This window comes from Maniola hyperantus, chromosome 25 (assembly GCF_902806685.2).
Source record: "Maniola hyperantus chromosome 25, iAphHyp1.2, whole genome shotgun sequence".
NCBI lineage: Eukaryota > Metazoa > Arthropoda > Insecta > Lepidoptera > Nymphalidae > Maniola > Maniola hyperantus.
The window spans coordinates 827,735-855,670 of NC_048560.1; the positions used below are offsets into that span (position 1 = coordinate 827,735).

General features: G+C 37.2%; 1 protein-coding gene across 21 annotated transcripts in view; it reads left to right on the forward strand.

Annotated features, from left to right (window-relative positions):
• Window positions 1–27,936, forward strand: part of sm (heterogeneous nuclear ribonucleoprotein L) — a 369,904-nt gene that overhangs the window by 312,020 nt on the left and 29,948 nt on the right. For 18 of the 21 annotated variants that reach the window (XM_069507182.1, XM_069507185.1, XM_069507187.1 and 15 more), the window contains exons 5-6: window positions 4,480–4,531; window positions 22,359–22,442. In XM_069507182.1, the coding sequence (XP_069363283.1) occupies window positions 4,480–4,531; window positions 22,359–22,442 (136 nt within the window). Of the gene's footprint in view, window positions 1–4,479; window positions 4,532–22,358; window positions 22,458–27,936 lie in introns of all 21 variants that reach the window. The other 3 variants (XM_069507183.1, XM_069507198.1, XM_069507201.1) reach the window with 1 other exon arrangement.

A 27,936-nucleotide genomic window follows, 5' to 3' on the forward strand; every position in this document is an offset into this window, starting at 1 on the left:
TTAAGCAAGCGTAGTGTGGGACGCCCTCCAGCACGATGGACGACCGAGGTTGGCGGGAAGTGGCTGGACGAGGAATGCTGAGGACCGGGTGTGGTGGCGCTCTTTAGGGAAGGCCTATGGTCCAACAGTGGACGTCCACAGGCAGATGATGATGATGATGAAATCTATACGGACGGAGTGCGGGTATCAGCTAATTTACGAATACATATAAAAGAAATAACTGAAATTTTCCATTTGGCATGTTCAACATTACCCGAGGCTAGGCCCGTTTCCGGGAGGTCCCTTCCGTCGTATATTTTATTTTCCGCTAATCGGAAATTCGGAAGCGGGTGGCAGTGAGAGCGCCGAGTTTAACGCCATTTTTTGCTGCGCTGCAACATAAATTATATCCAGATAACTTGGTTTCTGTATCTGATTCAACATTTATAAATTGTGTAATTCATTTACACACACCTATTCATTTTTAGGTTTTTGTGCCTCAAAAGTTCGTCGTTGTCTTTCTGTCTATCTGTCTGTCTTCTACCTATCGTGTCCTATTTTTCTATTTTTTGATTATACATGTATGACAAACCGGCTTTACTTACGTATTTAGATGACTAGCTTATGCTCGCGACTTCGTCCACGTGGACGATATAAATTTCAAACCCCTATTTCACCCCCTTAGGGGTTGAGTTTTCAAAAATCCTTTCTTAGCGGATGCCTACGTTATAATAGCTATATGCATGCCAAATTTCATGGATATGGATAGTATGGATTAGGTAGGAGTTTGAAAATCAGTTTGGTAGTGAGATGAAAGCCCGAAGGTTTAAGAAAGGGCTTACCGCCAAGAGTCTCAACTTGTTTCCCCCACTAGTCGCTACTTGCCGGTTCATATATTTAAATTTCAAATTACGTCGTATCTACTTTCTCTATGCTTTTAAACTCCTCCCTCAATATGTAGTGAGCTCCCAAGCCGATTACGCAAACTGCTCAAGACTATGGAAATTGCTTTATATTTTACATAATACAATGAAATTTTTGAAACTATATCAGTACCCATCAGTACCTACAACCGTACCCTTATATAAATGCGAAAGTGTGTTTGTTTGTTGGTTTGTCCTTCAATCACTTCGCAACGGTGCAACAGATTGACGTGATTTTTTGCATAGGTATAGATAAAGACCTGGAGAGTGACATAGGCTACTTTTTATCCAAGAAAATCAAAGAGTTCCCACGGGATTTTTAAAAAACCTAATTCCACGCGGACGAAGTTGCGGACATCAGCTAGTATATTATAAATATGAAAGTGTGTTTGTTTTTTTTGTTTGTTGGTTTATTGGTTTGTTGGTTTGTTATTCTGTTGGTTTGTTGGTTTGTCCTTCAATCACATCGCAACGGAGAAACGGATTGACGTGATTTTTTGCATGGGTATAGTTAAAGACCTGGAGAGTGTCATAGGCTACTTTTATCCCGGCACATCAAATAGTTCCCACGGGATTTTTAAAAACCTAAATCCACGCGTACGAAGTCGCGGGCATCAGCTAGTATTTATCTAAATCCGAAAGTATGTTTGTTTGTTTGTCCTTCCTTCACGCCCTAACTAAGCAACCAATTGACCTGAGTTTTTGGCATAGAGTTCCCATGGGATTTTAAAAAAAATTATGTGATGAGTGACAACGCTCAACAAAGCCGAAATGTCATCCTAAAGGCTGTTGGAGAGCTATCGAAGGACCAATAATAATTATCAAAAATTAGGAAAAAGGGTGTTCAGTTGCTCAGAGTTTCCCAAAATCTACAACTTACAAAACTACCACTTACCGCTTGATTTGGAACGTCCAAAAATCACCAGCACACAAAGGGATGGGCACGGCACAGCACAATTGTCCACCGGTGGGGTAAAACGTGGGATTCGAATGTTTTTGTAGTTGTATATTTTACGCACGGCGTGGGAAGAACTCTGTATGTCTGTACGACGGTGACGCACGGTGACTTGCAACGGACAGTTAATGCATCACTTATGACGTGTGATGCGAATATATCAGTGCTATCCACCAATCAGGATAGTCCGGTGTTCGGCGCGAGAGTGGCTTGTATTGCTAGCTGAAAATCCTGAAAAACAACTGGCTTTACTGAACAAAGGCCAATGCACATTACTTTCGGCCGCGCACTGTATAATTATGATCATGAGAGACATATAGGTATATATACAGGCAGACACACTTTCGAATTTAATTTGTATGGAGATCGATATTAGGTATATAGATCCACTATTAGTGCGATTGGGCTGGCTGGTTCAATTTCTGCCGTAATTGAGTTAGGTGATAGATTGTTGTTGGCTCGGCTCATAGTCAATATATTACCTACAGATAGATTCATAACCAATAGACAGGCTCATTTATTTTCTAACTGGCTGATGCCCTCGACTTCGTCCGCGTGGAATTAGGTTTAAAAAAATCCCGTGGGAAACTGCTTGAGTTTCCGGGATAAAAAGTAGCCTATATCACTCTCCAGGTCTTTATCTATACCCATGCAAAAAATCACGTCAATCCGTTGCACCGTTGCGACGTGATTGAAGGACAAACCAACAAACAAACACCCTTTCGCATTTATAATGCAAATAAAGAATTATAATTTATAAGGGAGCTGACTGGATGATACGCGTGGATATAGGTTTTCATAATGCTTCGAGAACTCTTTCATTTTCCGGGACAAAAAGTGGGCTATGTCCTAAGTCAGGGTATACACTATCTCCATTCCAAATTTCAGCCGAATCCGTCTAGTAGTTTTTGCGTAAAAGAGTACCAAACGTACACACACGCACACACATACACATGTGCCTTTATAATATTAGTGTGACTAGATGATAGCCGACTTCGCCCGCGTGGTTTTAGGTTTTTTATGCGATATGCACCGCCCGCCCTCCCGCTACTATACATGCAGAAATCTTAATTTAACTATCTACAAAAATGGCACTGACTGATAACTTTAGAACTTAATCAATCAATAATTTTGATATGTTAAATTAGGGTATAAAAGATGATCACTTATGAAAACTTTATGTTTAACTAATTTTTTTTTTTTTTTTTAATTTGACTAACCAACAACATTTACACATACACAAGTATTTACATACAAAAGGATTTATAACTAAAGGACACATAGCATAAACGTTGACAACTGGCTAGTACAAAAGATTTAGGTACAATGATGTTATGACTTTAAAAGGCAGTAAAGTAAAGCAAAATGTAATAAGGAATTAGCACGTTAAATCGATTAAGTCTTATTACAAACTGATTAATTAGCTCCCTTTCGTAGGGAGACAATGACGTTACGACGAAAGCAGGTTGTCGTAGAATTAAAAATATTTAGCTGTCGATCTTTCTGATGAAGCGTATTAAATTGATGACAAATGCGATTGAGGAAAGAGTGCGTCGCAAAAACATTTCGCTTGCAAAACCGGCAAAATATTTACATTGATTGTTATTTCATGGCAAATAGCATGCATATTTATCAGCATCCATTCATAAAGCAGATAAGTCTGTCTCGAGTACTCTTGAGCTCGCATCGCAACATTTTGGCTGCACACACGACGATCGGATGGTTTCGGGGATTTGGCAAATGTTACCAACGGATAGACGCCGGCCTTGGTGTTGTTTATTGTTAGTAATTTGTTTGTATGTCTTACTTGTGGTTGCAAGTGCAAAAGTGACCTAACCCATAAATTTTTAGAAATAAGGGATTTGTAGGAAAGCAACCTAACGCACATTTTGTCATTTTCATGTCAATACTTGATGATGCCCTTGACTTCGTCCGCGTTGTATTAGGATTTTTTTCGTTTAGGAAAAATCGCGTGGGACCTCTTTGATTTTTCGGGACAAAAAGTAGCCTATGTCCATCCATGGGCTGAAAGCTAACTCTGTACCAAATTTCATCAAAAACAGTTGGGCCGTGAAAAGCTAGCACACAGACAGACATCATGATTACTACAGAGCACCGGTCCCCTCTTAGAGTGAGAAGGGTTTTGAACATGGTCAAATGCTGATTGGCAGACTTCACACACCTTTGAGATCATTATGGAGAACTCTCAGGCATGCAGCCTTCACCGTTAAAGCAAGTGATATTTAATTACTTAAAACGCACATAACACCGAAAAGTTAGAGTTGCTTGCCCGGGACCAAACCCCTGACCTTCGATTAGGAGGCGGACGTCTTAACCACTAGTCTATCACAGCTTTTACACTTCACTTTGCTTTCACAGCAGGCATACAGCATAATGCTGAGCTGGGACCCTTTTTTCGGGTTGTGCCACACAATATGACAGTTTGTTCCGGCGCTTCTGTTGCTTGTTCTCAGGTGGAAGAATATATAATAGCTCGGAGTAACCAGAGCTTGTGTGGCACAATTGTATAAATAAAAGTGTTTTCTTTCTTTCTTTCTTTTTTACTATGTTCATACATAATTATATGTATATATTAACATTAATTTGTTTGTTTTGTTTCAGCCTGAAAGACTGAATGTATTCAAAAATGACCAGGACAGTTGGGACTACACATGTAAGTGAAAAACATTATTTTTTTAATAAAATTATTGTGCTATACCTTTTTTGAAATGTTGCATAATACGCCAGTTTGATATTACTTACTTCTATACGTTTTATACTGGAATTCATAGTTAAAATAAGGGCTTCTTTAGGGGGCCATTCAGACTTGTTAATATTCAACCTTTATGCAATGCATTATGGTTGAATATAACACAATATGTCGTCTGAATGGTCCCCTAAAGAAGCCCCTATCTTGACTATGAATTTCAGTGATGGACTCTTACCATCAGATGAGTTCGCAGTCAAGTGCAAAACTTTTACAATAGATAAATCGCGACTTGACATTACATTTACAATAGAAAAAATTGGATGTCCTAATTTTTTTTACTGGCGTAGTATGTTAATTAATATAATATAAAGATCAATTATTTTAAGAGCATGTGAAGTTGATATAAAATTAATTAGTCTCAAGTTTGTTTTGATGAGAAAGATTTCATATAAGAATTGATCAATATATTATTATCTTATACTACTACAAATATTTTTGTAAATTTAAAATTATCTTATTTGAAGATCTTCTTTTTAAATCGATAAGTTCCCCAATACCTGCAGAAATGCTCGCCAGAGTTTGTATTGTATCTTCAGAGCCATAGAAAAACAAAAATTGAAAATGGTAGAAAAAAAACTTGAAACTATTTTTGTATATATTACTCTTTTTACTAAATCAGGATGTATATTTACTATCGTTTAAGAACTCGATTAATAAACCTTTGCATTTAAATATTATTAAATTACTTTTAAAAGAAGATCCTCAATAAACAGTTTTAATTGGCGCTGATTCTGTTGTTTTTCGCTAAACTAAATTTAGAGTATCTGCATCTTCTTCTTTTTAATATTGCTAAAAAAGGACGGAACATGAATTTTACATTCAAAGACTCTAAATTCTAGTGCACGTTACAAATTTAAACAAAAGGCTCGCGATTGGCAGCTAGAGTCACGAGGTTTGACGGCTCTAAATTAAACTTAAAACTGTTAAACTGTGTCTGTCCTTTTCATATTGTATTAAGTAAGAAGAGAATGCGAATGCTCTAAAATTTAGTTGTGCTCAGAATCAGCATTGTGTGTTTTAAATTTATGCATGTCAAATGTAAGTATACCGAAATATGCATGCTGTCTTTTTATACAAATAATCACATTATTTACTCAATAAACGATATTTACTCAAACAGAACTACAATTACTTAATTCAAACCACAAAACGACAATTCATTTACTGTACCGTCTTACGTTTAGTCACCCCCTATACTAAAAACCATCTTAAAAGTTAAGATGACTCTAGAATCTAGATTTGAATTGTGTCTAAAGTATATTTCAAACTACGGGATATAAATTATATTATAATCCGGTCAATATTGGCGTTCCCAACATTTGTACCAATGTTTAGAGTAAAAACCGGCCAAGTGCGAGTCAGGCTCGCGCACTAAGGGTTCCATATTACAGTCGTATGTTTTCGACATTTTGCACGATAATTCAAAAACTATGATGCATAAAAATAAATAAAAATCTGTTTTAGAATCTACAGGTAAAGCCTTTTCATATGATACCCCACTTGATATAGTTATGTTACTTCAAAAATTGAAAACACTACTTATTAGTTCATGATAACAATTTTTTTTTGTGTGATGTAACCCTAAGTTCACCCCTTATGTCTGCTATAAGACTGCCTGTCAAATTTCATGATTCTAGGCCAACGGGAAGTAGTCTGTTGGTTTCTTGACAGACCGACAGACAACAAAGTGATCCTATAAGGGTTTCGTTTTTTTTGAACCATAAAAAAGGCAAAACGTCGCAAAAGTAAAATCCTTTCGAAGTACAAAGAGTAGAGAGAGATAAAGTAATCCCATTCAGTATTCTTTTGAATGTGATCTTAATTCTGTCCGCTAACTATTATAGAATTATCGGAACATGAGCAAAAAGTTAACTGACGCTTAACGAGGGAGACGGCAAGAAATCGTAACTTTCAAAAGTGTTCCATCCACTTTTTAAATTGAAACCTCTTTTAAAAGAAAAGGCGTCGTTTGCTTTTATTTAACAGAGGACGACCGACGTTTTCTTTTATGTGAGTTTTTGGATTATGAAAGACTTTCTCTAAGTGGTTTTAATTTAATTTATAGTCGGTTATCTTAAAGTTCATAATTTAATTACACGAAGTCATTAAATTATGAAGTTCTTAAGTAATTAATTTCTTAAATCACTACGTCAAACAATTAGCTTTTTCCCGCGATTTCGTTCACCATCAACCGAAAGGCGTCCACTGCTGGACATATATCTCTTGTAGGGATTTATATACGCCATGGTCTGGCACCGCGCCGCGCGCCGGCGCCATCCAGCGGCGCCCTTGTGATAAGACTAGATAGTAGATGATTCTAGTGATTTCATCCGCTCGGATTTACCTAAGTTTTTAAAAAAACCCGCGGGAACTCTTTGATTTTCCGGGATAAAAAGTAGCCTATGTCTACATATGTATATAAAAGGAAAAGCTGACTGATCTATCAACGCACAGCTCAAACAACTGGACGGATCTGGCTGAAATTTGGCATGTACAGATAGCTTTTATGACGTAGCGTAGGCATATCCGCTAAGAAAGGATTTTTGAAAATTTCACCCTAAAGGGGCTAAAATAGGGATTTGAAATTTGTGTAGTCCACGCGGACGAAGTCTAAGCTAGTCTTTCTATAAATCTTTAACTCATATTATCCATGCAAAAAATCACGTAGATCTTGTTCCGTTGCGGCGTTATCCTCATGGTTTAGTTAGACTATATGTAAATAGAACAGTAAGTCAATACAAGTCGTTTTTTACGTGTCTTGATAAATCCACGATATCCACGATAACGAAATTGCGGCAATAAGCTAGTTTATACTTCTATACTAATATTATAAATGCGAAAGTGTGTTCGTTTGTTCTTGCTTCACGCCCTAACTAAGCAACCAATCGACTTGATTTTTGGCATAGAGATAGTTGAAAGGACGGAGAGTGACATAGGCCACTTTTTATCCCGGAAAATTAAAGAGTTTCCACGGTATTTTTAAAAACTTAAATCCACGAGGACATTAGCTAGTATTATTGTATAATTTTTTGTTAGGTTTTGTTTTATCTGCGTACCTATAGGTATTCTTAGACCTTCAGTGTAACCCATCAAGGGGGCTAATCGACAGATTTCCTATAGATGATTAGCATTGCGAGGGGGGAAGGGGGAACGCCGGAAATTGCGGATGTCAAGTCGAAAGCTATTACCTACCCCCCTTTAGACCTTCATTATTATTGATATTTTTTTTAATCTGTCTAGGACTTCAACGTCTCTTTAGAGTTATCTTTTGCGTTAAAATACCTACCTATAGTAGGTACGCGACAGTTCGAGATGGGTCATAAAACAAATATTAGGAAAAAACCAGTGCAGCTATTTTTGAAATGCCATAGGTTAGGGATTTCCTCGTAAAGAATACATGCAGATATCGAAGTTTGAATATTGTAGTCCCAAAGGCGTCGGCATGTCTATTGTCTAACACATATCGTGACTTACCTGCCCGGTGCCCGCTCTAGTCTAAATAAATAATAAAAAGTCTAAAGGCTGATTCACATGAGAACGATTCGTATTTGTTTCCGTATCGTCCTTGTTCGTAATTTTTCACAATTCGTGATTTTTTGTACGGCGTCAATGGTTTTAAATGGCCGTGTTCGATCGAATCGTGAAAAATGCTTGATACGTCTTGATTATGTGACTTTTGAGTTCACTCACAAAGCATTCTCCCGTGTCCCCCGCCAACATTTTACGATGTTGTTTTCATTCAAAACCTTGTACATATTAGCGTACTCTTGAGGTTGAATTCTCTGTGCATTTGAACGAGCCCTAACACAAGTTGGCTTGGCCGGGTATCTTTTAGAACCATTATAAAGCACATTACTATGAAATATTTTTATGTAGCAAGTTTGTTTCCGTTTCCGCTCAGTTTGTTTTCATTGCCCACCATTTTGGCGCCCGCCGTGGGGCTTCGGACCGGCTTTCGGAACTTTTAATGATCTTTGTTTATTTTTTGTTATTGACCTTTTGGGCTGTTTTTATGCAAATTTGAAATGTCGTAATGAGCTTGATGATTCTTCTAGGGTAGAGATAAGAATACTGGCCTTGCAAAAGACATCCATAAGTACTAATATTATAAATGCGAAAGTGTGTGTGCTAGTTTTTCACGGCTCATCTGTTTAACCGATTTTGATAAAATTTGGTACAGAATTAGCTTACATCCCGGGGAAGGACATAGGCTACTTTTTATCCCGTAAAATCAAAGAGTTCCCGCGAGACTTTAAAAACTTTAATTCACGCGGATGAAGTCGCTGGCATCAGCTAGTATTGTATATCGTATTCGCAATATTAAACCAGAATCTATCGAAAATTATCTTCAAGGTGAAATCAAAATTTCTTTTTTCGATTCTTTACATCATGATTTCTATATCAATGGTATTATATTACTAGCTGATGCCCCCGAGTTTGTCCGAGTAGATTAGATTTTTAAAAACCCTGTGGGAACTCTTTGATTTCCCGAGGTAACATATGTACATATCATTTTCTTGACACAGGGTGTTTAACTGATTGAAGGACCAAGAAACCAATAAACAAACACACTTTCACATTTTTCAAGTTCCTTAAAGATTTTTTAGTCAGGCCGTGCCAAACTTGTTCGAACTGAATTCTAGGTTTGTATATAATTCTGATTATTATTTAGCAGATTCTAAAAAGCTTCGGCTTTAACATTGTTATATTAGAGCTGTAAAATGGCCATCTTCAAGTCTGGAACTAATATAAAACAATAAAAAAAGTTTTATTAGGTAGAGCAAACAACATGTTAGCCAGGTATGGTACATTGGCGATAAGGTAATATTTGGCAAGTATCACAAATCTCCCAACTACCTGCGATACAAAGCTATTGGCGTACCACATTGGCAAACGTCCAATCACAGATACCAATGTGCTGTCGCTCTCGGATAAAGTCATCCAAACTTACATAATATTACGGCAATATAAAATGTAGCTTATGCAAGATTTTGAAACATTAACCATTATTTTGGGTGTTTATTCAAGCTGACAGAAGAATACAGCTGGGCCTTCAATTCGTCGATACCCCAAAGCCTAAAGACGAAAGTCTTCAATGAGTGTGTCCTACCTGTGATGACGTATGGCGCAGAGACGTGGACACTGACAGTAGGCCTTGTCCACAAATTCAAAGTAGCTCAGCGTGCTATGGAGCGAGCTATGTTGGGTGTCTCTCTGAGGGACAAAATCCGCAACGAGGAAATCCGTCGGAGAACCAAAGTGACTGACATAGCTCAACGAATTAGCCAGCTGAAGTGGCAGTGGGCAGGCCACGTCTGCCGTAGAACCGATGTGATGGCCGCTGGGGCAGACGTGTTCTGGAGTGGAGACCGCGTATCGGCAAGCTCAGTGTGGGACGACCTCCAACCCGCTGGACTGACGACCTTAAGAAGGTAGTGGGAAGTGGGTGGATGAGGAAGGCGGAGGATCGTGTGTGGTGGCGCGCTCTAGGGAAGGCCTATGTCCAGCAGTGGACACAAACAGGCTGATTGATTGATTCACGCTAGAAATTCCATGGATACATACGTACGAAGCGATTTGCCTTCTCATTTCTGATTCGAACCGCTAAGATTTGGAACACCCTTCCAGCATCAGTTTTCCCCTCCAATTATAATATGGGTACCTTCAAGTCAAGAGTAAATAGGCATCCTCTAGGCAAGCGCGCTCTATCTTAGGCTCATCACTTGCTTGTCTGATTGCAGCCAAGCGCTAGTCTATAAAATAAAATAAACTCCTTGAAGTTGAAAAGTCCCAGATGTACACCACGATCTAGAAAGCGTAGCATGGGACGCCCGCCAGCAAGATAGATTTGAAATGAATACAAGAAATTACAATAGTTTTCAAATTTACTCCGACTGCGGTTTGTACTGCATCTGTTTCAGTCCGCACATTAAACTGCACCAAATCCGCCATTTAGATTTTTTTTTTTAATTTATGTAAGTACTCAGTGTCTGGGGAAGGTTTCACACTCACTAGGGAAAGTCTATGTTCAACAATGGACGTCCGCAGACTAAAATAATGATAATCTATAATATAAAAATGAATCGCTAAATGTGTTGCTCATTGCAAATCTCGAGAACAGCTGAACCGATTTCGCTAATTATTTTTTTATAATATTCCTTGAAGTACGAGGATGGTTTTTACGGAGAGGAAAATTTAAAAAATTTGAATCGACTGTTAGGCGGAACGAAGTTCGCCAGGGCAGCTAGATATGATATGAAAATATCCAATCGAATTTTGGAAAGTGTCCTTTTTTTTAAACGGTTAACAAATACATTAAAACTCACAACGAAGCGATAAAATCCTATCGAGTGGAAATGGGGAATGGGAAAAATCCGTCATAGAGTGGCAACATTCGAGCGCAAATCAAATATATCGTCCAACCACGCGCTTCCGTTCTGCGTACGTACTGCACTGCACATAATATCGAGTGGGTATATTTGCATACTTTTCTAAACACGACGCGTGTGGAAAAGTATGAAGGAATCTGTTTTTCAACGAGTTCAAATAAGTGAAAAGTTTTTAAAGTAAAAGTTTTTTAAGGTTTTTTGTTGTGTAAATACTACACAAGAGTTCACAGGAAAAACACTGCAAGGTAGTGATGAAAAGTGGCATCGATATTTTATTTAGTAAACTAATTAATATTTTATTTTGAACACATTTTTTTTTGTGATGTAACCACAAATTCACAGTTTTCGGATTTTTTTCTTTACTTGTGCTAACCTACCTGCCAAACATGATTCTAGGTCAACGGGAAGTACCCTATAGATTTCTTGACAGACAGACAAAGTGATTCTATAGAGGTTTTAGCTTTCTTTTGAGGTACGGAACCCTAAAACTAAGCTGATTATCAATGGGGATGAAAAAACCGCCCTTATCCACAACACCTCTAATTGCTATTCTGCCACCGATCCGCCGCAGCGCGTGGAACCGTTATTTCCATACAATAAGGAGGTCAGGCGCCGGGGAACCCTGCGAAGTGCAATTTCCTACCTCCCCTCCCCTCCCGCGCACAGCTTGCGGCAACCCCCCTTCGTTTCCGTCCATTAGATCTAGGGTTAATGCCATGGTACTTCATGGGAGATTTCAAAAAATAAGGATTCAAAAACTACGTTTAGAATTTCAGAATTTACCCATATTTATACTACACTAGCTGCCCCGGCGAACTTCGTACCGCCTAACAGTCGATTCTTTTTCAGGATTTTTTTTAAATTTTTCTCTCCGTAAGAACCATCAACCAACCAAGTTTGATTATAAATAAAAAAATAACAAAACTTGTATAAAATTAAGTTTAAAATTAGAAAACAAAATGTCTACTCTAGAAAACGTCAAGCAAGCGCATGTTCGTGTCACTATTGTCACCACAAAATATCTGCCTTTTTTTAATATATTAGTAGCTGCCCCGGCGAACTTCGTTCCGCCTAACAGTCAATTTAAATTTTTTTAATTTTTCTCTCCGTAAGAACCATCCCCGTACTTCAAGGAATATTATAAAAAAGAATTAGCGAAATCGGTTCAGCTGTACCCGAAATTTGCGATCAGCAACGCATTCAGCGATTAATTTTGATATATAGAATTTTTTTAGGAAACTTAACAAAAAATCTAGCGATCACTACCGCCCGTGCTAGGTATGCTTGCTTAAAAATTGTTGTTGATTTCAACTTTGCCGAAAATATAACATTTTTAAGAAAATATTTCATCCAAGTAACAAAAAAAAAAAGTTCTCGTTGGCTGCGCTCTATAGCTTTGATTTTTATTCTTTCGTGGTTTTCGGCGAAAATTCATACAAAATCTTTCGGAACGTAAAATTTTAATATTTTCTTCAACAAAATTTCAGCAAAATTCAACCTCAAAGCTCAAACTCTAGTACCTACTCCGCCAAACATTCTGATCTATAGATTTCCTTCAGCATGCACACGACAGATTCCAAGCGTATTCAAAATAAACTTTTCGATATATTTACTACTAGATATATATACAGCGTGTTTCGTTAAATTTTCTTTGATATTACATAGTTTATTTTTGAAGCACCAAAACTTTAGGTTCCGACTTGAGAGATTGATTGAAACTTAAAAGTAACTCGCAGCTCTGTTTCGAGCGGAGAAGTTTTTATCAATTTTATACAATTAGTTAATGCCTATTAGGAGTTCATATTATTGTAAAGTATATGTAATTTTTTAATGGAAATTAATTTACTTATCTAATAGGTGTAAAAACAAAAGATAAGAATTTAGACTGCCAGTTTTCTCAATAACGTAGCATCGATCCACATCGATTACATGAAACAGACGAAAACCTTTAAAATATCATTCTTATACCTTCTAAATATATAAAAGGAAAAGGTGACTGACTGACTGACTGATCTTTCAACGCACAGCTAGCAGGTAGCTATTTATGACGTAGACATCCGCTAAAAAAGGATTTTTGAAAATTCAACCCCTAAGTGGCTAAAATAAGTGTTTAAAAAATGTGTAGTCCCCGTGGACAAAGTCGCAGGCTGCTAGTATTTAAATATAAAAAAGTTCGCGCTCAAAAAGTCATCATTCATCAAAGATTATAATAATAATTTCAGAATAACTTTTTTCCACATAAAAGAATTCCCCAGACTGTCCTAGATAAACAAAACATCCTGTATTTACCTTTGAGTAAATTCCCTCTACCTTGTTAACTTTCGTGACCGTACAAATGTCGAATACTGTACCATCACGTGATTTGACATCAAATATTCAACTACCCTAAAAAATTCAATCACACAAATTTCGGATTTGCGCACAAAAAAATAGAGCCGAAAGTTCTTTGAAAACGCGGGTGGAAATAGAAAACTGATTGCGGTACATGAATTTGAATCGTAAAGTGTGTAAATTAGGGTTTATTATCGATTGGGGTTGGTTCGGGAATAGGGCTGTGCACAGAAGGGCACAAATTGGAATGAATTGTAATGAAGTACTGTACGTACGCAAGTGTCTCTTCGGTTTGAAAGAGTAAATTAAGTTTCGATTTACCTTTTTTTTTTTTTTTTGAACCTATCCATACTAATATTATAAATGCGAAAGTGTGTCTTTCTGTCTGCTAGCTTTTCACGGCCTAACCGTTCAACCGATTTTGATTCCCGACGTTCCGACGGCATTCCGAACCAGTGGTAAATTAAAACTACCCGACGATTCGAAAGCGCTTGTAAAAAGTCTACTTGAATAAAAACATATTCTATTCTATTCTATTGATGGGTACAGAGTTAGCTTATATCCCGGGGAAGGACATAGGCTACTTTTTATCCCGGAAAATCAAAGAGTTCCCACGGTATTTCAAAAAACCTAAATCCACGCGGACGCAGTCGCGGGCATCATCTAGTCTAGTTGTGCATATTTCTGTAATTAGCATCTAAGAAACTTTTTTATTTATTTATTTATTTATAATCAAATTATATACAGAATATTTACATTTTGTGACTCTCACCAAACTGGTGTGCCAGTTTGTTGGCGAGCTGGCCCACTGGCTAGTTAAAAAATCTATTAAAAGTATGCTCCCGAAAAAACATTTTACTTAGGCAAAACATTGTCATTGCGAAATTGTTGTTTCTGCAAAGTTGTCGTGACTCAAGTCATCGGTTCACGGAACTACAAGTTATCCAAGAGAGTCTATATTCAGAACGTTTCTAGTTTCTAACGTCGAAGTTACCGTTACGTCGATATTCTGCATTATTTATGGTGAAACCACCGTCAATACTGACTTTAAAGGGAGATATTTTGTGGTGACACGAACATGCTCGCTCCAATAATATACAGCACTAGCTTATGCTCGCGCCTTCGTCCGCGTGGCCTACAAAAAATTTCAAACCCCCTATTTTACCCCCTTATGGTTTGAATTTTCAAAGATCCTTTCTTATCTGCATGCCAAATTTAAGCCGGATCCGTCCAGTAGTTTGAGCTGTGCGTTGATAGATCAGTCAGTCAGTCAGACAGTCACCGTTTCGTTTTATATATTTAGATTTCGGCCGTAGTTTATACAGACATTAAAAAATTGTTATTGTAAGCGAGTATAATTTTTCTTACCTTGAAAGAAAAGATATTGACTATATACTTCAAATATAATAGCTATCTATCGGATCTTATCAAATAAATTTGAACTACACACAGCTCTGTTTTGCATCGATCTTTACACGTTTCTATAGAATATTGAGAGGCGAGCCGTCTCAAATCAAATCAAATTAAATAGTTTATTCAAATTCAAAATAGGTAGTAAATTACACTTTTTGAAAGTCGGTTGTTGCATTTGTAAGATGATATTATAGTGGTGATATTTTTTACGCGAACTTAAAAACTAACATAAATCATTTTTATCAGACATCTCGCTCGCACTTACAGGCCTTATACCCCGGAATATAACTATATCCCGGAAATCAAAGGGATTTTCGAAAACCGAAACATACGCGGACGAAGTCGTGGCCATCACCTAGTTTGGAATAAAATTGACTTGACTTTGAAGAAAATTCTTTGTAATCCCTACATAGCTAATGTGTATTGTGTAGAGATTTAATTTAAAATTTTATTTTAATTTTATTTTATTGGTTTGCCAACGGTAATCTTCTCTATATATAAAAATGAATCGCTAAATGTGTTGCTGATCGCAAATCTCGAGAACAGCTGAACCGATTTCGCTAATTCTTTTTTCATAATATTCCTTGAAGTACGACTTACGAGGATGAATCTTACGGAGGGAAAAAGTTAAAAAATTTAAATCGACTGTTAGGCGGTACGAAGTTCGCCGGGGCAGCTAGTACACATATAAAATAAAAACTACAATGCACAGAGAAAAAAAATTAGAGTGTACACCCAATTACTGGCAAACCGGTATGCATTTTAAAAGTGTGCTAGTGCGGAATTACCAGTCCACTTAAATTTTGTTAATTTAGTTGATCATTCTAAACGCTCGTGTGTGCCATTTATTAGTATTCACAGCAACAGCCACCCCCGCAGATATTGACTCTGCCTCGATATTTTATTCAATTACACGTAAAAACCTCTTTTTCCTTTGTAACTTGTACCTACCCACGCGCGGAACGGCTTGCCGTTGTACCAACCCGGGCTACCCTGGTAGACACCGTCTTTATTCATATTGCCTCTTTATACAGTCTGTCTGGTTACCGATGTCGGACCCGTTAAGGGTAAGCGATACCAACAATTGTATCGACAAATCAATTTTTTTTAAAAATCAACTTTGTGGAAATGGCAGCCATTTTAATTTTCATTTCGACTAAGCGGTCCTACAGACACAAAACTAGTTTTGTTCGATAGCTAAAAATGTGCCCAACAAATTAGTGCAACAATGGGGCCGATTCTCTAGCACACAATCTCTAAACTAAACTAAATTAATAGGTCTAAATCTAGTGCTCTCCTTTTCCGCAAGCAACATTATGAAAGGGATAGCAATAGATTTAGACGTGCCATTTTAGTTTAGTTTAGAGATTGTGTACAACGGAATTAGCCACATTTTATTGACTAATTTTGTCATTTTAAGATACAGAAAAAAATAGTAAACCGAAAAAAACATGACAAAAAAATTAGGTTTTTTTTTATATTTTGATTTTTTATTTTTGTGAAAACTAGGTAATTAACCTGCTTGTTTTTTGCATGCTTTGGATAGAACAAGATTTTTTCTAAAAATTAACATTAAATGAAAGCTTTTAATCAAATAGTTTAGGAGTAATGACAGTTTGAATGTGACCTTTTATGAGCATCCTGTAATATGGACAGAAATATAAAACGATATCAATCATATTACGGCTTTTGATTTAGCGGAAAATTACATAAAATAAAAAAATTAAATTAAAACGCACGCTCTGCTTGTACAACGCCGCGGGCCCCGCCCGCCTTTATCACGCACCACCTCTCCGTAAACGGAGAAAACGCACAAACCGCCGCGCAACGTGACGCTAGACGCACCGCGCAACGCCCCACGTTTCCATGAACAAGCCCTTGTCTTCTCAATAATTTTAATAAGAGGAATTAAGTTTTCTTTTAGTTTTCTACAACATTATTAACTTGTTAACAAGAAAGGAAATATGAAAAATAGCTTTTCAGTAAAAACAATGACTCTCAGCGTTATTAAGGTCACTTAGCGAAGGCGGCTCATTAAAACTTTTAATGAAATAAAGATGCTCCTCACGCGTGGGATGGCGAGATGGGGGCGAACATCAGAGGTCGCGGAGAACTAGTAGGGGCTGATTCAGACGAGGTAATAAACCGCGCGGTTTCTATCACGCGTTTTGATGAATTGACCATAATATTATTCGTGCTAGTAAAATTAGTCTTTTAGGAAAGGTTCCTCTTTAACATATTATTCGAGGTTGATTGAGATTTAAAAAAATCCTTGGGAACTCTTTGATTTTCCGGGATAAAAAGTAGCCTATGTCACTATCAGGTCTTTAACTATACCCATTACCCATACAAAAAATCACGTATATCTGTTGCACCGTTGCGGCGTGATTGAAGGAAAAACCGACAAACAAACGCATTTTTGCATTTATAATATGTAAGAATTCAAAATATATTGTACACAGAATTTTATTAAATAAGCACCATGCTGTTATGTGCACCGCGCGGATAGTCGTCTGAACTACCCTTAAATCTTATACCTAGAGGAAGCTCATATGTCAGCATTTGACGTTATTTGTAGAGACAAATATATCGGACGACATCCGACGGTAAGTGGGTGTCAGATAGCCTTTGATGTCCCATACCTATGTGTCTATACCACGGGGTATCGTGTTAGGGCGTACTTAATATTAGAAATGCCAATATTGACTGACGAGAAACATATTTATTTGTAATTCGAATGGTATAAAAGGAATAAAATTTATTCCAAATATTTATATGCTGATCAGTGATCATATTATATTAGTTCATTGTATATGCTGATCATAAACATATTTATGTACTTTTGACCAAATTTCGCCACGGCAACGCGGCCAATCTCCATCCATCTCAAGGCGGGAGATGTCCACAAGTATGTGCGCAAACAAAAGTGTACCTACACTGTATTCCTTCACACTCATAGCCCGATGGGACGGAAATCCGACACGACCGGAGAGAAATCAGGCGCAGGATCGATGGCTTTACGTGGTCTCCGAGGCACGGCAGTAAAACACCACTATTTTCCTAAATGAAAAATAAATGAAAAATCTTTATTATTCTCTTTACATTGCCTTAAAAGTAAAGAACGGTAACAACTGCTTTAGTTAGAAACTGTGTTACAGTTGTTAACGCCAACCTCCAGATTGGGCGTAATCTCAGGGCATAAATCCGAGCTAGTAGGACCGTGAATGGCTAGCAGACAGACAGACAGACAGACACACTTTCGTATTTATAATATTAGAATGGATAGGGTCCCGCTGACACTCTTCGGGTATGGAACCTTGAAAGTATAGCAAAGCATTCAATGCACTGGGTATGTTTCGAAATGTAGATTGCAATAAGCCATAACTACGAGTATACAATGGGCTACAAAGCCCATACACTACTTTGCATCTTGGAAATTCAGTGTACCACAGAGTGCACCGAATGTATCTCAAAAGCTCGGCAAAGGACCCGGTAGGATGCTCCGGGCTTTGAGCAAAAGAGAATGCATGATTAAATCCTTTGCGTCATGTGCTGGTTATTATTGAGAATAGATACCTAGGCGGTATGGCAGGGCAGATAGACAGATACTCATAAAATCTATCTGCCCTACCAATCTGAAGGTCTGCCAATCCACACTGGGCTAGCGTGGCGGACTGTGGCCTAAATTCTTGTCGTTATGAAAGGAGACCCGTGCTTCAGTAGTGGGTTGGTGATGGGTTGATCATAATGTGTAAAAACTAGTGTAGCTTATCGGTAGGTAGAGGTAGGTGTGACCAGAAACTTCGCATTCTAAACTTATGTTCAAAAGTGAAACTAAAGTAAAAATTAACATGGGTTAGATAGTATTATTTCTTACGATACAAACAGACTTTAATTATTCTTAGTTTGCTTAACAGGTAAACAAGTTTATTTTCGCTGAAATGAGTAAGAGGTGCTCTTTACGCGGCCCATACGACCTTGTCACCGATAACTGATATGATGTGTGAAATCATGATACGAGTAAAAACCTAACTCCAGAAGGTCTAAAGCGCTGGGCAAATCGCGTCACTTAGGCGTTTCTCCGAGAAGATTGCTGCGATTTGCTTATCTTTTAAGCAAACTAAGTAAAACTAAAGTAGGTATAAGAATGTCGAAGAATTTGTAACAAAACGAACACTTCACCATATCTACTTATCATAATTCACTTTCAACTTTACAAAATTAACTGTCATTAACATTTTTGTAATAGATTACTTTCAGCTTTGACACTATCATTTTGGAAATACGATCGGCAACATTTTTTAATACTACTTATGGTCTAGAATTTATCGATCAGGTGTTTATAAAGCACAATAACCAGTTAAGTTTACTTCGATCATCTTTAACCATCAATTAATGGGATTGGAAGTTGCGCAAGCGCAAGCCGATCTTTCTTGAAAGTAGATATATGGTTGTTTATACAGAAGTAGTGTGGGTAGTTTTAAAAAAATGTTGTCGATCGGCAGAACACAAGTTTTAACGATTTAGGTTCAGCTTCAGCACTCCACCCAAAACCTGGTACGTATTGCTTACAACTGTAACAATAAGTATGTGTCAAAGTTTCAGTTTTTCGAAAAAATGACGAAAACAATAACATATTATGTGACAATATAGATGAAGGAAATAATCTTTATTAATTGAAAGATAAAAACAAAGAAATTGTTAAAAAGTATAGTTTCATTGTTAAAAACAGTTAAGAAAAGCAGGCGGAACCTACAGAAATTAATTGATAAGAAAGAAGCAAGTTTAAATAGTTAAAATATGTTAAATGTTAATATGGTAAAATGTTACTAAAGTGTTACATTGAAATAAACTTAAATCAAGTTGATGAGCATTTTAATTCTAATCAGACTACAATGCGAATTTAAAATCTGTGAAATCGCTAGAATAATAAGTAGATCTTGTTTGAATATCGGAAACGTGTTAGAAGATTATATTATAAAGCTGAAACTTTGACAATTGACGCTTTTCTATTCTATTCTATAACAGCTTTCCACTCCTACTGTCTCGCTTTTCTACATAGCTATTTATTGCATCCACTACAGTGTAATAATAACATAACAGATGTACACCAGAAGGCAGATAAGGTTTACCATCACTTTTGTTAAAAAAAATATAATTTTTAAACTAGACTCTTTTTGATCATTAGTATCACTTTCAGATGAATGTGATTTAATTAAAACTTGAATGTGTCTAGAATAATCTACTTTCAAATAAAACAATAATATTAAAAGTGTTACAACGTGTCATACTTGTAAGATTAATCTTATCTTTTCCTATCCGAATTTACTGTCATACCTAATCAGTTTTTCATCTTCGAAAACTTGAGTGAAGGAAAGAAATTTTTGACTATTGACTTTTATTCAACACACGATTAACGAAAATCTAGAGAATGCTTCTTTAAATTAGTTATTTTTATGTAGATTTTTGATATTAAACTTTTTATTAATAAGATTTTATTCATACTGGTGAACCTTCTCTCATCTTCAATGTACAATAAAATATAAGCATTGATATTGTTTTATTAATAAGTAATCTTCCATGCACATATAAAACTAAAGACAAACACACTCTTGAAATCTTTTCGTATGAGAGACATAATAATGCTTAACGCGAAGAAACCACAACAGCGGTAAAAACATTGAAATGAAGACTTGACAAGCAGAATTGACAACAGTGAACAACACGAGCAGACAAAGAAACACAAGAACAACACAGTTTAGAAATGTCTCAGCCAAAACACAGAACAGATGTCAGAAACGACAGAATGGAACATTTTTGTTTATTATCGTATGTCCATTTATATTTTTTGTAGCTTTTATAACTTATCGTGGAATTGGCATGCACCGTTAACGCTATGCGTGGTGAAAGATTAAATTTTTATTTTGGAAATTTTAACGATATAGTTTTTTGAAAAAAAGTTAAAAAGGAAGATAAAGAGTGTGGTGGTCTTTATATGTGCAGGGAAGTGAAGTGAAGGAGGGAGGGTCGGCACGAAGATTCGCTTGACACATTAGAAAAATATGGTAAGTGTGTCAATATACATGCAATCCTAGCATGACCACCGCGAGAATAAACTTTCGTAGATGATACAAAAAAAAACTTTTACGAAGTGCTTTCGAATCTTTGAGTGAATCTACTATTGCTTCAGAATGCTTTACAGGTTCAGAATGTTCTACTGGTTCAGAGTTTTCTACTGGTTCAGAACTTTCTACTGGTTCAGAATGCCCTTAAATTCTTGCTGAACCGAACCAGCAAGAAACTCCGCGGTTGCTGTTTTATTGTTGGTTGTTTGAATTTTCGAAAATGCTTCGTAAAAGATTATTTGGGAAAAATAAGATTATATTCCGTGCTAAACCATATATTTCGCAGTTTTTGCTTTATTTTAGAAAACCTGCCTTACTATTTAATAGATTAAGCTATTGCTAAAGCGAAAATTTGAGCCTATAGTTAAAGATCATATCATCTGATTGCTTTTATAGCATTGTTACTTTAAAAGTTCCGTGCTAGCGATGACGTTTGTTTCTTTTATCAACTCCCACGTGATACTTCTTGGCGGTCATGCTAGGCCAACTGATTTATGATTCTGAAATACGTCCAACCTAACTGCAGAATCGAAGGTTACGGAACTATACTAAATTGATAGATTATATCCATTTTCCGCATTATGAAAAGGTTGGCAATATATTTCCGGTCCCCACCTAAGCGGAGAGGAGATGTGTGCGGTCGGCCAATCAGATTTTAAAAAAATCACGTGATAATTTTTTCACGTCATTTATTATGAATCTCATTGGTTGACGGAACACACCTCCTCTCCTCTCCGCTTAGGTTGAGAACGGGCCTTAGACCTATCGATTTAGTTTAGATTGGATATTGTGTACAGTAAATAGCCTCAATATCGTATTTATATATTTCGGTGCCGTTTCATGTTTTGCAAAACGATGTTTTAGCGCCAATGACAATTCTTCAGCTGGGCTGAGGGTACATAGTTTAATCAGTATCAAAAGGTGTCAATTTTGGGGGTTTTGTATGAAATATCTCCTATTCCCAATCCATCAATGAACTATCCTCAGTCAAATTGTATTTGGACTAGCGCATTCCGCGCGGCTACACAAACAAGCTCCTCTTTTACTTGAGCTTGAGCTTGTTTGAGCTATGCATTGATAGATCATCTGTCAGATAGATAGTCAGTCAGCCAGTCAGCTTTTCCTTTTATATATTACTAGCTGCCCCGGCGAACTTCGTTCCGCCTAACAGTCGATTAAATTTTTTTAAATTTTTCTTTCCGTAAGAACCATCCTCGTACTTCAAGGAATATTATAAAAAAAGAATTAGCGAAATCGGTTCAGCTGTTCTCGAGATTTGCGATGAGCAACACCTTTAGTGATTCATTTTTATATAATAGACTAGCTTACTTTTTCTTGTATATACATATTACTAGCTTATTCCCGCGACTTCGTCCGCGTGGCTTTTAAGCCCCTATTTTACTCCCATAGGGGTTGAATTTTCAGAAATTCTTTCTTTTTCTTTCTGTTTCTAAGTATTTTCTTTGTTTCCAGTGTCGGAGGATGTGAAGCCAGCACAGCGCAGCGCGCCGCTGCTCCAGTCGCCGCAGTACACAGGGGGACGCCCGCAGCCATACAGTAAGTTTGGTTCCCGTCTGTTACATTAATTTCACTTCAGGTGGACAGGTCATGCCTGTCGTAGAGGCGATGGCCGTTGGAGCCGGAAAGTCCTTGAGTGGAGACCGCGTTTAAGCAAGCGTAGTGTGGGACGCCCTCCAGCACGATGGACCAACGATATAAAGAGGCTGGCGGGAAGTGGCTGCATGAGGAAGGCTGAGGACCGAGTGTGGTGGCGCTCTTTAGGGAAGGCATATGTCCAATAGTGGACCTCCCTGATACAGTGGTAGTGCTGTAGTCTTATAAGCGGCTGGCCTCATGTCTCATATTCGATTTCAGGGAGGATAATTTGAGTTTAATTTTTTTAATTCATTATAGGTAAACGCTTGACCACAATCAACCTGATGGAAAGTGATGATGTGGCCTAAGATGGGACGCGATTATGGTTTCAAAATTATTTCAGCCTACGGATTCGCTAACTCAGTGACTATCACGGTATAGCCACATTTATTTTGAATTCATTAAAGGTTTTCTACGAAAAATTACTTTTGTATCACTCAGTGAAGCAGCAATGTAGAACCAACCAATGTCAAATCAACTCATTTGGCACTTTGGAACTTTTTTGGAAAGTGGCTATCATTCAGTGTTAGACACTGAGTTAGGCAATCACCCTGCTGGTCTGGTTTGATGGAAGGCTTCGGCCGTAGCTACTGTGTGAAAAACTCGTTGATTTTTGATAAACTTTACTTCTAGTTATAGGCCAATCAATTTAATTTAGTTGTTGGTTTCGTTTAGCTATTAACAATATATTTAAACGTAAACAAGCACCGTAAAGTAGTACAAGTAAAGATAATAGTTATTTTTTATGCAAGGGTGCAAAGATGTTATTTTGTCCCGAGAGTTTGTATTGAATTCCGAGCCAGCTTCGAAAGATAGAATCCTGAGCGTAGCGAGGAATTCAAAGACTCGAGCGCAAATAAATTTGCACCCGTGCGAAACACACAACTTTTCATCTCACTACAGCGAGGAAAACGCTAGATGTTCGATACAAGAGGCGCCACTACCGTGAAGGTTTCAATAAGAAGTTTCTATATTATTAGGCCACAAGTCAGGCAGTGAAGGAGGTTCTCACAGGAGGTTCTAATTAAAGAAGATTCTATAAATGATGAATAAAGTTTTTTTTCAGGTGCGTTCAGAATTCAAATTTAAAATTCTTAAGTACCCCAAAAAAATCATTTTTATAATTCAATGAACTTCATTATATTGTTTACTCAATAAAGCTGAAAAACAGATTGTTTAATTTAGTTACCTAAATAAAAATAGAAATGAACTTTTGATGAACTTTCATTATCACGTAGTATTTTTAATTGAAAGAAAAAAGTAAGTAGGTACGCAACCATAGACGCATAGACGACAGTTCGTCACGTTCGAATTTCAACTCGTACTTCGCGCCCTAGGGAGCAAAATTACCACTTTCCACTCAGATTTCAAAGGGCAAAAGGATTGTTTCCGAGCGAGTGAGATGAAAAATATATTTTATCTTTATTTATCAAATTTCATGGTTCTAGGCCAACAAGAAGTAACCAACAGACAGACAGGCAACAAAGTGATCCCATAAGGATCCCTTTTTTCCTTTTAAAGTACGGAACCCTAAAAAATGGCAAAAAAATATGTACATTATAACATTTATAACAATTAACAAAGCTTCCTTGTTGTGTACAAGGAAATTCTTGCTGTTTCACAAGACCATTAGAACTTCGTCCACGATACCTGGCCATTACCTAATCAATTCTTCCCGATTGGATTCCAAAAGTTTGCAGATACTTCCATTTGTTCGAGGGTGACATAGTAGTTAGGAGTTGGGACTTGGACCGATTTCTGAACTTTGTAGTCGGCGCTTTCGGTGCAACTTCAAAAAGTTGTAGAAGTCTTGCGAGTTTGAGAAAAAGTTCCTTTTGTGTAGCATTAAATACGTTTATAGGTTTTTGAAGTCCGTTGCGTAAGGCGCGGCACACACTGACAGAGCTCAAGCTCGGAATCTTTCTTGATAACAATTCATCATCATGATCAACCCATCGCTGGCCCACTACCGAGTACGTGTCTCTTCCCGGAATAAGATGGGTTTGGCCCAGTGCATGCCTGAGAGAAAACTCTCAGGCATGCAGGTTTCCTCACGATGTTTTCCTTCACGGTTAAAGCAAGTGATGTTTAATTTCTTAATACGCACGTAATTTTGAAAAAGTTAGAGGTGCGTGCCCGGGATCGAACCTCCGACTTCCCTTATTGGAGGCGGACATCCTAACCACCAGGCGCTATCACAGCTTCTTTGACTTATATTTACTAAGTCAATATACAGGGTGTAACCAGAACGCTGGCAAAAGCTAAGACAGGTGATAGTACTGATGATTACTGATATATGATATATGACATATTTCATGACTAATGAATGAAAAAAAAGCTCTTATCATTTTACGGTGGGTTCATCTCCTAAGTAACTTAATTATTAATTGTTTAGTTAAGTAGTTAGTTAAGTTCTTTTTATTTGTCTAGATATTTTGCAAATGCTGTGTACACATTTTATAGATACATTTATCAGCCTGTGTTTGTCTATAAGTGTCATAGTTTGTGTTAAATTAATGTATTGTGTGCGTTCCTAATAAATAAAATAAAAAATAAAAATAAATATGAATCCACAAAAAAAACGCGAAAAAAATATTAAAAAATCCTATAATTTTGTTAAAGTTTACGATATATTGCAAATAAAACATCTGACTGACGCTAGAGATCAACGAACGTTGCGTAAGTAGGCCACTCGAAGTCAATGCCACGTCATTTTTTTTGTTTTTTTTTTAATTCATAGACTAGCGCTTGGCTGCAATCAGACCTGGTGGCAAGTGATGATGCAGCCTAAGATGGAGCGCGCTTGCCTAGAAGATGCCTATTCAGTCTTGACTTCAAGGTACCCATATTATAATTGAAGGGGAAAACTGATGCTGGAAGGGTGTAGGTGGGGTATTGACCCGAGTGTTGCACGCTATACATTGCGGGTTTGAAAAATACTAAATCACTTAAACTATAAAATGAGGCAAATGGTTTTTGGTATTGGATTGTGTTTAGGTAGTTCAACTGGGTAGTTTAGGCTAAGTTTTTACTAGCGTTCTGGTTACATGCTGTATATTTAAATTTAGATACCATACCCCTTCCAGGTTAGCCCGCTATCATCTTAGACTGCATCATCACTTACCACCAGGTGAGATTGCAGTCAAGGGCTAACTTGTATGTGAATAAAAATAAAAATAAAGATATTATTATTGTTATTATTATTATTTATTTATTTATTATTTAATTAGAACGGCCATAAAGCCAATTACACTAATTAAACTACGAGTACAAACTAACATAAACATACTTACAAAAATTGTTAAAATTATAAATTTTAAAACGTGATATGTCAGTCATTAAGTTTGTCCTTTTCACATTAGCATCTAACAACCCTTTCCTCGTATTATGTGTGAAGTGAGGCGTGTAATAAAGCTGATACTATTAATGGGGTCTCCTCGATAACAGATAACAGGAGTTTTGCCGAAGCTGTGCGCTCGTGCGAGAAATTAATGGAACGACTCTATGTAGACTTGTTTATTTTTTGCTTCGGCGAATGACTCCTATTGCCTTAAGGAACGCTAGTATAAGTCGCTTATCGAGAATCAACAGCTTGCTATTTTAAACCGATTATGTGGCAGCTGCAGAAGCTGTGATAGCCCAGTGGTTAGGGCGTCCACCTCCTTATCAGAGGTCGGGGGTTCGATCCCGGACACGCACCTCTAACTCTTCGATAATTAAATATCACTTGCTTTAACGGTGAAGGAAAACATCCTAAGGAAACCTATGCATGCCTGAGAGTTCTCCATGTTCTCAAAGGTGTGTGAAGTCTGCCAATCCGCACTTGGCCAGCGTGGTAGACTATGGCCTAAGCCCTTCTCATTCTGAGAGGAGACCCGTGCTCTGTAGTGAGCCGGCGATGGGTTGATCATGATGATGATGATGAACGTCTACCCATCTTTCAATTTTAAAAACAGACGTTAATTCGATTTTCATAATATTATACTCTTCCTTTGGTTGCAGTTTATCAGGCGTACTCAGAGTCGCTAATCGTTTTAACTCAATCTTAAGGAGCTCTGTCTCGTTCTAACTAAACTTAAGTAACGATTAAGTGACTCTGAGTACGGCAGTATGTCTCTAATACCCTTCATTTATGGGTGGGGTCACCCCCTCTCGCTTTTCTCCGTCGTTCCCTTTTGTTTTCAAATCGAATTATGTAAATTAGTGTGTACCAATTATGTAAATGTTACGATAGAGTACATTTCATCGGATCACATTTAACTACATTTCCTTTGTAATATCTTTATCTATTCTATATCAGGAAATAGGTTAACAAATTTCTAAAAGTGGAAACAAATCTAATCTAAAGTGGAAACAAATCTAATCTAAAGGTGAAACTATATGATGCCTTCGTTCGCCTGGATTTAGGTTTATAAAAATCCCGTGTAAACTGTGTCTACTATCTAAACTACTATACTACCTAAACACAATCCAATACCAATAACCATTGCCTCATTTTGTAGTGTTAGGGATTTAGTATTTTTCAAACCCGCAATGTATATCGTGCAAAACTCGGGTCAATGCCCCGCCTACGATGCGGCATTGACTCCGAGTGACCTACTTACGGAACATTCGTTTACCTCTGTATGTCAGTCAGATGTTTTATTTGCAATATATCATCATTCCTCATACGCATAGCTAATGTTTGGAATACTCTTCCGCGATCTGTGTTTCGTACCAAGTATAATCCGAGTATCTTTAAAATAAGGGTATCTTCTAGGTAAACGCGTCCAAACTCATGCCACATTATCACTTCCCATCAGGTGTGATTGTGGTCATGCGTCTGCCTATAGTGAATTAAAAAAAAATTACTCAATACACCTCGCTTTCCGAAAAAGGTCGGGTGGCGGCGGACCCATAATACTACCTCGTACAACTCCAAAATGTTCATGTGGTTTCTTTTATAATAACTCGGCTCTTTCGGTCGGTTAAATAATTTCAGAAACACGACGCAAACGTATAAACGTTTCGCTATCAAGTGAGGGTTGAGATGAAAAAACCGGCCAAGTGCGAGTCAGGCTTGCGCACCGAGGGTTCCGTCCTACAGTCATATTTTATCGTCATTTTGCACGATAAATCAAAAACTATTATGCATTAAAATAAATAAAAATCTGTTTTAGAATGTACAGGTAAAGCCCTTCCATATGATACTTGGTAAAGTTGTCCTACTTTATAAGTTGAAACAGTTGGAAATACTAATTATTTGTTCAAAACACTTCTTAATATTATTTTTGTGATGTGACCACAAATTCACGATTTTCTGATTTTTCTCGTAATGTCTGCTATAAGACCTACCTACCTGACAAATTTCATGATTCTAAGTCAACGGGAAGTAAGTACCCTGTAGGTTTCTTGA